Source organism: Patella vulgata, chromosome 7, assembly GCF_932274485.2.
Source record: "Patella vulgata chromosome 7, xgPatVulg1.2, whole genome shotgun sequence".
In the NCBI taxonomy this organism is placed as follows: domain Eukaryota; kingdom Metazoa; phylum Mollusca; class Gastropoda; family Patellidae; genus Patella; species Patella vulgata.
Window position 1 is genome coordinate 48,298,306 of NC_065885.2, and position 11,175 is coordinate 48,309,480.

The following is an 11,175-nucleotide window of genomic DNA, read 5'->3' on the forward strand; positions in this document are numbered from 1 at the left end:
CTACATCACAGCTATTTTGAGGAATAGTAAATAGTGTAGCGTTAAACTTCATTATTTCAAACCACTGGGGAACAGTTTAAATAACTCAAGAAAATCCCCTTTCGACAAAAAGAAATTGACAATCTGACAGTGGCTGTATTAGAATGTTACCAGTTGCCGATAGTGGTGGATTTATCTTTGATAACATGAACTTGATTACTTTTGTGTGAAAACTAACTGGCACCCACCATCATTCAAGTCTGTGTTTGAAACGATATTACTTTGAAAGACAATTGGATTATTGAACTTCTGAAAAAATAATCACTACAGGCTTATCTTGTTTTGAAGAACGAATAGTTGGCTTTATGAAAACGTAAAAAAATAAATGAATTTAGTGAAATTAAAACAATTGTTTGAGGTTATTTCAGAAAGCTTATACAGCGAGTCTTTGGTACAAATGGCAGTGTAAAAAAGCATCAATATGAACAGGAAACTAAACAAATGTAGTCACTTTTTAATAAAGAAAAACGGTAGGTGATGTCGATGTCCATAGGTGTTATGAGCTGTCAATCAAAATCACTGTCAAGATCAGATTTCTGCTCCTTCAGTTTAGTCTTTGTGAAAAAAAAAGACAAAAACTTACATAATTTCAAATTGGAGGATTTTTGTGATTTAACTAATCTTTATACTGTATACATGTAATACTATTATATTATTGGCACACTGAAAAATATCTATGAGATAATCATGGGCAATAACTCTTTTAAAGTAATTATTAGAAGGAAAAATGCACACATTAATAGACCATGACTCTTAAAGTGCTAGTTGAAACTCTTACTGCCGAAATGTTGGATGTGCGTTTCTATTGATTTGAAGTTTGGCACATTTAAATATGGGCGTATAAAAAGTTAACAGATGAGGAACAGATAACAAACTGGTTGTATGGCATTAATCTACAATGTACCTGTAATTGGTATAATGAGCTATAATACAATCAAATCGTGACTTCTTTTAAAAGTGATGTCATAACTATAGTGAAGTTTAAATTTTGTATTTGCTTGCATGCAGGGGTCTTTTGTTTGAGCAAACCATGACTATACATGTGTATATATTGGTGATCAACATAAAATAAAAATATCACACTGTACATGTATAATACTCAATCACACACACACATTTAATAAGAACATTATGAGGTAAATTCATATTATAACTATAAGCCTTAGTTTAGCTGTATATTCATATATTTTCTTTGAAAGCAACCAGATTAAAACATAATTCATAAATTATGAGATTTTACTGAATATCAGTGCTTTAAAAATAATAATTGCAAATTCGACTTACCCACTGAAACCGAACGAATGTTATTAGCTCTTCTTCTTCGTTCTAAAAATGTTAAAAAAAATAAATTACATGGGTATGGGACATAATAGAAATGAATGAGAGTTGGAAAACTGACAATATAAGGGGAATAACCCTTTTTAGTTATGTGTATTGTTTATCAATTCTATATCTATAGTCCGGTCGCTAAACCCAATATTTCGAGTGAACCTGGAAATTGTATACAAAGCTGGTTTTTTTGATTGATTTTAGTAGCCTCAAAACTGGAAATGTAGTCTTGTTCCAACGAATGATGCATTTGCTGGAAACGTAAAAAGATGTCATCCCCAAGCTATTGTGTGGCGTTAACTGGAAGATCGTAATCTGGTGAAACTTGATCTGGAACTGTATTGCTGGGTGAAGGATACTAAATTGAGAACATTACAACTGGTCAACTTGCTCCAGGGTCTGACATGTGGCTCATCAGATGTGGATGCAAGAGTCACACCTCATTATTTCAACTGGTCTGCCGTCTTGGACGCCATCTTGAATTTCTCAAAAAGCTCAAGGGTGACCAAGGTTCTCCCGGCAGATTCTGAAAGAGGACACACCATAGGCTACTAAAATAAATCATAAAAAAACCTCTGTATACAATTTCCAGGTTCAGCCATAGTTCTGCCGGACTACTAGTGATTGCAGATTTCATCTACTCTGATCAGTTAGACGTAAAACCCAGTATTAAAGATGTATTTATATTTATAATGTACTTCTGGATATTTACCAGAGCAAACCCTTAACTTAGTTATTGACTCCATAATGATTTCATTTTCCCCATGGTTCATTTTCCAATTATACTACAATTATATCTAAGAGTTTACACAAGAATTTACACATTCTACACATACTTTATATAACAAGATTAAAACAGACAAAATAAAATACAAACCTTCTTCTTCATATCTTTGTTTTATCCACAGTCTGTAGAGTAGTAAAACTAAAGCTATAATTCCAACTAAAGCTATAACCCCAACTACAGTACCAAGTATTATCTTTAAAGCTTGTTGGTATTCTTCAGGCTCCTGAGATGCCTCGATAATAGGACCTCCTATTGAAATAAAAAAAGCAACTCGGTTTTTACTGGCTATGACTGAGAGCAAAGTTGATGTAGCAGTAACATTAAGAGAGAGAGAGAGAGAAATGGGGTTTAACGTCCACTCGACACAAACTAGATCATTTCGGGACTAACACATGGTTTAATTTTATTTACATAATTCGCTTGCACGTATGGGGTCTTTAGCAGTGGGAGGAAACCGGAGGACCCGGAGAAAACCCACGAGGTTGGACAGGCGACCCTACTCCTTGCCACGTACAACCGGGGATTTGAAACCACGCCAGTCGACTCAATGACAGACTTTATGATACAGCATGCATGCTAACCATTCAGCCATCCAACCCCCCAGTAACATTAATTCAAAAGCTGTCTATATAATAACATGATATCAGTGCTATTAATATTTAGACATGCCTTATGCAAGAGCTAAATCTGCCTATTGCAGGTCTTTCTTTAGGCCTGAAATGTTATCTAAATTATTAATTAGACATTAATTAACTTATCAAGACCATAATCAACTCTTGATGCAATCATTAGCCTGCGATATTTAGTGGATTTGAATACGTTTTTTTGATGGATGATTTAATATAAAAATGGATAATCGAGACTTTGTTTATTATCGTAATGACAATCGAGGCTAGCCTAAAGTTGAATCGCTAATATCTCGGTTCAGAGCAGAGGTCGCAGACATGCAAAAATCCACGTTTTTCACACATTTTTTTCAAAATAAATGCAAATATTGACGGACGCTGCGTAATTTACATGCAGCAAATTTCCACGACGTGAGAATAATTAGGTTATTCTATTTCATAGTTTGTATACTACGTCATCAATTTCCGTGCTTCGCGCGGCATTTACACACCGCTACTGTACGTAGTCTCCATAGGTTTTTGATATTTCCACTTATTTTGTTCATAATGTTTAAGTTCATGGCAGTAAGCCTTCTATACGTAGCTATTCTGAGACCCCCTATTTTGCCGCACTGGAAGCAATAAAGCGCATTTCATACAAGACTTTGGATTGGCTAGAACACGATAAACTAAGTGAAAGATTGAAATAACTGTGCTGTCAACCATACATATGCCGTCAACCTTCAGTCGTTATTAGACTAAATACAATATCAATGAAATAAGGACGCTTAAAATAGGGTTGTTCACGTAACGATTTTACTTGCTTCTATTGAGTATTTTGAGAGACTCTAAATCACGCAAATGTAAAGAGCAAAAACGCAAAAAATTTTAATGTCTGTATTTTTACGCAACTCGAAATTAATCCACTGTGACCTCAGGTTAAGAATGAAGGAATTTGACTGAAATTTTCAGCATATTCTGTTTCCATTATCTCTTTGTCTAATCTTATCTAATGCCCCTTTAAGTAACTCAGGTAAGCCTGATTCACAATCACACGCCACTACTACTACATTTGTGTCACCTCTGTGTGAAAATTTTCAAGAAAGACAATCCAGTTTGTTTCAATAAATTGATAAAAGTGGTAGAAGAATATGGCTATTTGCACAGTAAAGGGACAAAACATAACAATCAACTTGGACATGTTGTAAATAAAAATATATGTATATTTGTTATGCTTTTGTTATTGTTCCTAATTGATATATGGTTGGGTAGACAGAAAAGACAATATAAAATAACTGCCTGAAGATTATATATTATTTTTTCTCAAAAAAAATGTTTGAAACCCTCATAATTTGGATGGAGCCAAACTCCTGAAAAATAGTACCTATTGGATAAGGCTTCAGATTTCTAACAAAACTTTGGTGTATGTTTTAATTATCTGGATAAAATTGTTCTATAATGATTAAATGCTGAATTAGGATAACACAACAATCTCTAGGGACTGTTAAAATAAACAATATCTTTCCTTCAGTTTTCTAATATTTATTTCCCATTTTCGATCCGAGACTACAACGTAACGCTCGACATTTTGTATAGTGTCTAAGCGTTGATGTTTCACAGTAAGTCGACTCACATTGGTAAAATTTCGTAGAATTTGGCATAAAGTATGTCTTACATCTATGTGTTTTGTATTTTTGCTGTAACAAATTGTCGAACGTCACGTAAAATTCATTCCATCCGCAAACACAAAACTTTTCCTAACTACTAAGAGCGAACGGTTTTTCGCGAAAACGTAAGCGAATAGGACTTGCCATTGAGGAGAATAAAGAGAACAAAACTCGACATTGGTAAATCTATCAATTCCTCATGTTTTCAAATTCCGTCATGTTCTAAAAATAGTAACGATCGATGTTCGCAGATGGCGCATCTGTCCAGAATGTAAAGATCCGGTTTCCTGGTTCCGTCCAAATCGAGGCTAAGGGACGGTGTCTGCTATTCTGCTATTTCGCTCTATATCACGTTTACACATCTAATCTACATGGAATTTGTTGCCATTTCAATCATTAAAATTTATGATAACGTTATTTTCCATCCATCACATTTTTGATAACGTTATTTTCCATCCATTACATTTTAGATAACATGGATCACGTGGCTATGTGGGTAAGACGCTGGCTCGCTAGCCTGGAGGTGTGGTGTTCGATCCCTGCATTGGCCGAGAAAGTTCATCCAGATTTTCCGGCGTCGTTTCCCCTTGTCATTGATGCAGGACGGAGGGCCTGACAAGGACAGCTATCTAGTCATTCGGATGGGACGAAAAACCGAGGTCCCGTGTACATATTGGCGTGCACGTAAAAGATCCCTTGGCAGTTGGAATTTGATATAAGAGTAGTTCGTAGTGCTGCTGCCCGGGCAAAATTTCCCTCATAGCACACTGTATGGCATATGCCTGTCTTCATTAGCCCAGTTTAGGAGCAGAACAGTAGGACATTAAACCCCATTTCATTTCATTTATTTTCCATCCATTGATAACGTTACTACATTTCCATCCAATATAACGAACAAAAACCAGCATTTATTTTGATGAAAGCTTGGCAACAGATTATTTTGTTATTTGTTTGTTTAATACATAATTTACAGATTGAATAAAAATTATTCTAAATAATTAAATCAAGAAATTAAATGTTGTAGAGATATAACAGTTGTTATTTTCCATTCGAGTTATGCCAATTGATATTTCATCTATAATTTTAAAAGTAATGGGAATAAAAAGTCCATTCAAAGTTATTATAAGGCCAGACCAATTTATTCTCTTGTTTTACGGATCCGCCGACCTGAATTTCTAGAACCCGCCCAAAAAAAAAAAACATAATTGTGTCCGATGAAAAAAAAAATCAACCTTCAATCCCCGATTAAAAAAAAAAATCGTCTTCTGGACTTCTAAAACTGACGAAATTTAGTAACAGTAAAAGTAATGAAAATGGTAGTGCACGCAATATTGTCAATAGGAATAGCAGCTAGCTTGTAGTAGCGACATCATGTTGCAAAAAATTCGGATTTGGGCGACATTCGGGAATTTACCGCCACTTCAAGATTCTTGCCGAAAATATATTATTTATTGAATCCGTTTGCTTATTACCCGACAAGCCGATGTCAGGTAATAATTATTCATGTTTCCGGGCCAAGACTTGAGAACACCGGCTCACTTGATGAGAAGTCATGGCCCCGAACATGTATAATTAACACATGTGATAATGTAACGAAGTCAATGATTGGATTAGCTATATCAGTTAGCCAATGAAATACGTGGTAGCTTATAAAAAAAAATGAAAGTTGCGTCGTATGTTTTACGAACGTGAGGATGGTGAGCCGTTATTTATTTTATTGGTGTTAATTATTCTGTGATCGTCATAGAAGGGTGCTAATTTTATTGGTCAGATAATTAATCAGTGTTGGACATGTGAGCTTACATAATATTGTCAAAACACGTAAGTTGAGTTTATGTTAAATAAAATACCGACCGAAATCCCGATTTTCAGATGCGACATCATGATCATGTCGGTCCGTATAGCGACATGAACCGTGTTATAGCGATTTCTGCTCCTGATTCGCCCATTAGCGGGACCCCTTAGCAGAATAATATCGACGACCCAAATCTCGAACGAAAGTATTCACATAAACGCTGCCTCCATAAACCTTGACAATGCCAGCCTCGCTCGTCCAAACGCTACGTCTACTCTACTAATGTATTTGGTGACATCCCGTGACCATTCGGTTCTTTCCGTAGAATACCGGTCCAGTTTTCACCTAGCCAATCGTGTGCATTCTTTTATTAATCCTACTTATAACCAGCCAATGAAATATGTTTTCACTTCCTCTTTGGCCAATAAATTCGCCATGATGGTTCAATACGACTAATCTAGGCGTGTTGTTGGTGACATTTGATTTCGCCTTTCAAGCCCCACAATGGATTCACGCTATTTTAGCGTGAAAGTGGTAAGAGCTTTGGAATCTTTCAAGTGCCTGATAAGAATAAGCCTCGATCGAACAGTGGGTGAACTGGCTAATTTAGCAATTGAGAGAGTGGGCCTACTTCCTACTTCTTCCACGCCCAGCATTGTAGATGATGATGGACTGCGCATCGAAAAAATTATGGCCTTTGATTCCGCTTCCAGTTCAGACGTTACGACAAATGGTAACATCGTAGACGCATCAACACCCCTCCATGTCATCGTAGATTTTAATCTGATGTTTGTAACAGTCTTTCTTGTTTGCAAAGTGAAAGTCAGTGGTTCAAAATCAAACTCAACTCCTTCAAGTGGTGACAACGATAAGCAGGGAAAAAATGCTTTTGATGAAATGATGTCCAGTAACATAAAGTATGATTGTTTACCCCCCTCAAAAAATTATAACAATCTTAGAAAAGACCATAGGATGTTTAATGACATTCTTAGTTTGTTGAAAGAAATGAATGTTGGATTCACAGCCCATAATGTTAATAGTCTTGGGAAGCAATTTGTCAGCACACTCCACAATACATTATGGTATATTACTTCACAGCATCATAAGTTTAAAGATCGTGGATTACAAATTCCAGATATATTCCAAAAATTTTCTGGATATTATGACAACAAGGCCTGTCACAAAGGACCTCCCCAGGTAGATTTTGTTTTCTAGAACAAGGCTAGAATTAAAATATCCAAACAAAGCAAACTGTTAAAAACAGTAAAAGACATAGACATACATACAATAAACAAAACTAGTTATGTGGACTTTTCATATGGCATGAAAAGTGGTATCAGGTGTTCCGGAGGGGTAAGCGTACCCTGCCCTGTGCACAGCACCCGCCACAAAACAATAACTAGCAATGAAACACAACCTTTATGTAATAGACATTTGATTTTTAGTAGGGGAGTTATAGTATAGAATTTATTCACTCTGCAGGAGTTGTGGTCAACAATTCAATTATATCAACAAAGCTTGCCAAAAGAATATTAGCTATGTGGACTCTCCTTTAGAGATGGCAAATTGACACCAAGTTGTAGAGTGGCATCATCAAATGTTTGACAAGATTTTTTATATTGGAGTGTAACTGTAAGATGATAATCTGAGAGTTTGTTGAGAAATTAAGTGTTCAGGGAATAAAACGGGATTCATTTTGTTACGGAATTTGATTTTCATTTGTTCCTTTGATAACCTCTTCTATTTTATAATTTCAGATGCAAGAGAGTAAGCTTAGGTCATTGATAGATGAAATGTCAGATTTTTTAATGATTCCATGGACCATGAAGTTTACTAAATTATTCAATGCTGTGGAAGGCTTGATTAACATATTGAAGAAGTATGCTGACTTTTTATGTCAACAAAACATTCGATCACAAGCGCGCAATGCTTCCATGGAACCACTGAGGAATCCAAACATCAATTTTTCATTAACCCCAATCCAAAAACTCACAGGTCCAATTAGAGCTGATTACATGGCATTAGATGCAACCTTGTCTGTGAAAGAACCTTACGAATTCCTTGATTTGGTTGAATTCTTACCAGAAGAGCGATTTGACAGGCGTTCATGGTTAGAACATATGCAACTTCCGTATCCTGTCGCCCATTACACATATTTTCATGGTAATTACTTGGGAAATATTAATTTCATTTGGAAGCTTCCACCCGAAGATGAAAGATCAGATGATAAAACAGTTAAAACTGTACAGCAAATAAGTGAATATATACCTACATTTTCCACACGATACATCAGGCAACAGTTCCTCAACAAATATGTACAAGCTACAAATTCACCCAAAGCAGTCCTCAGAAATTTGTATCGATTTCTAACTAACGACTGCTCGTCTGCAGAAACCGAAGACCAGGAGGTTATTGATAAACGTGTGGAAGAAGTTATCTCCCTCCAGGATCCTGAACTCACATGGGATTTAAGAAAGATGAACGGCAATGCTCGAAATTCAAAGTTTGATATATTTTGGACCGAACTTGACAATTATTTCAATGAAATAAATCTAGCTGTACATGAGAGACGTCATGGTCAACATATGTACTTACCATACGCAATATCTATTGAAGACCTTGTGTCAATTATAAAAAAGCGGTTGCCCGAAAACACTCCGATCCCATCAAACGAATGGGTGAGATTACAATTCTGGCCAACTAACCCAAACACAATAACAGCACTGCGATATACGGCAAGGTTTGAAGTTAAGTTTACTATTCAATCCAGACAAATACGAGGTCAGCATGAGGATAGTCACTATGTAGCAGTACAACTACAGTACATCAAAGCCTTTGCGGTAAAATATAGAGAATTTACAGATTTCTTGTGGATGGATGACAAGGCTATTGTGCCAATTGGAGAACCAGGATTACCAGTTTCAACAGGAGTAAGACCTCATAATCGTTCTCTGGCTCCGAAATCAGGCCCTTCGATAAGTGCTCTTGACCATGACTACAATGTTTGTGGTGCTATCCCCTCAGTTACTTTCAAATGTGATATCCCTGAGGCTGCATCTAGTTCCTTCTTCAACGGAATAGCTTTTGTGACGGTTAAAGATAAGGTTTTCAGTCCGTCAAATGCCATCCGCCATGGTTGTGAAACAACCAATATATTAAGAACACATTATAGCCAGGATGATACCCAAGTAAACGCTGAACACCCAATTTTGATCATGTATACAGACGGTGGCCCAGATCATCGGACAACATTTGGTTCGGTTCAAATAGCAGCCATCTGCATGTTCATGTGGTTAGATTTAGATTTTCTTATAACTGCTCGCACTGCACCTATGGGTAGTTGGGCCAATTTAGCGGAACGAGTTAATTCTAATCTTAATCTTGCTTTGCAAAATGTGAGTCTTTCTCGAGAACATATGACAGACAATCTAGAAATGAAGATGAGGGGTATAAATAGTCTAAAAGCAGCCAGAGACACAGCAAGACGATACCCTGCGTTTAAAGAGGGTCTCATCCAATCAGTAGCACCTGTTATAGAATTGTTGCAGGAGAGATTTGGTCATTTGAAGTTAAAAGGGGAACCAATAGTTATTAGTCCATCTGCAAATCAAGAATCAATTGATGACTTTTTTAAGATTGTGAAGGATCTGATAGACCAAAATCTGATTGAAAACAAACTAACAAAACCTGATCTAGAAAAATCAGCAACACTTCAAGATTTCATGAAGAAGCACTGTCGTTTACGTAATTACACATTTCAAATTAAAAAATGTGCGAATGCTCTGATAGAAAACTGTGCTTACTGTCTCTTTAACCCACCAAGACTTCCTGATGAAGTGTTTGATACCCTATCCTTCGTTCCAGATCCTGTGGTAGCATCCAACAATAAATATGAATCATTCGAAACTGTTTATGGACAAGCAACAAATGATTTGGCAAGGCCCTCGCTAATGCTGTCTTCCCAAAATAAGGAAATTGACAAAAAGAATAGAAAAATTCTCAATGCTACTAAAGTAAGAGATGCGGTGTTATGTGTCGAATGTGGGAAACCACGGTGTGTGTACTCTGAAACTAAACTAACATATATAGAGAAACAAGCTGTTGATCGTCTCAAAGAACTTAATTCTTTTACATGTGGTTCCCCACTCTTCCCACATTCCAGCAAATATAATAGTTCTATAATAGTCCGAGAAGGATTGAGATGTTGCTCCACGATGGAAACAACTTACTATTCAAAGAGCACTGTATCATTACCTGCAGTTTGTTTTCATTGTGGAGTAGCTAAGTCTTCAGATTTTGCTGCAGATCAAAACATTCAAAGCTTGCAAGCGCAATACAGTGTTGTTCGACCGATATGTGTGAAATGTAAAGATGATGGCAAGGAAGCCATAGTGAGAGGGAAAAGAAATGTAAAAAGACTAAGAAAAATGTAAGATGATGGCAAGGAAGCCATGGTGAAAGGGAAAGACATTAAGTAGGAGCCCCAAAACAGATGTCACTAGACTTTAACACTGTAAAATAGCTGTTTCAACTTTTATTTTATTAAATGTGTTCACTTAAAGGTTGTTTTGGTTTTATGCAGGAAAATGAAATGAAATGTAGTTTAATGTCCCATTTTTATGCACCGTAAAGCTAATTAGAGACGGGCATGTGCCAAGTATGTGCAGTGAGGGTGAATATAAAGTGAGAAATAGTAAATGTATTGCAGTACAACCAAATTTTAAGTAATATAGACGCCATTTTGAATTCCCGCCCTTTGAATTTTTTTCATATTAATTTTAATTTTATTAATTGACTCAGCAACCCTGTACACCCTCATATAGCTCAATATGATGCATGCAAAGTGAGAAATAGTGAAGATATTGCAATGCCTATAAATTTAAAGTAATATAGCCGCCATTTTAAATTTCCGCCATTTTGGATTTTTCCATCATCACCAAAAAATTCAGTGAA

At 36.2% G+C, this 11,175-nt stretch overlaps 1 protein-coding gene across 1 annotated transcript in view; it reads right to left on the bottom strand.

Moving 5' to 3' along the window:
• LOC126828520 (uncharacterized) overlaps positions 1 to 11,175 on the bottom strand; it is a 36,927-nt gene that overhangs the window by 17,498 nt on the left and 8,254 nt on the right. Inside the window, exons 3-4 of the mRNA XM_050558317.1 lie at positions 2,246 to 2,404; positions 1,324 to 1,365 (exon numbers count right to left, since the gene is read on the bottom strand). Of these exons, the coding sequence (XP_050414274.1) occupies positions 1,324 to 1,365; positions 2,246 to 2,404 (201 nt within the window). The remainder of the gene's footprint in view (positions 1 to 1,323; positions 1,366 to 2,245; positions 2,405 to 11,175) is intronic.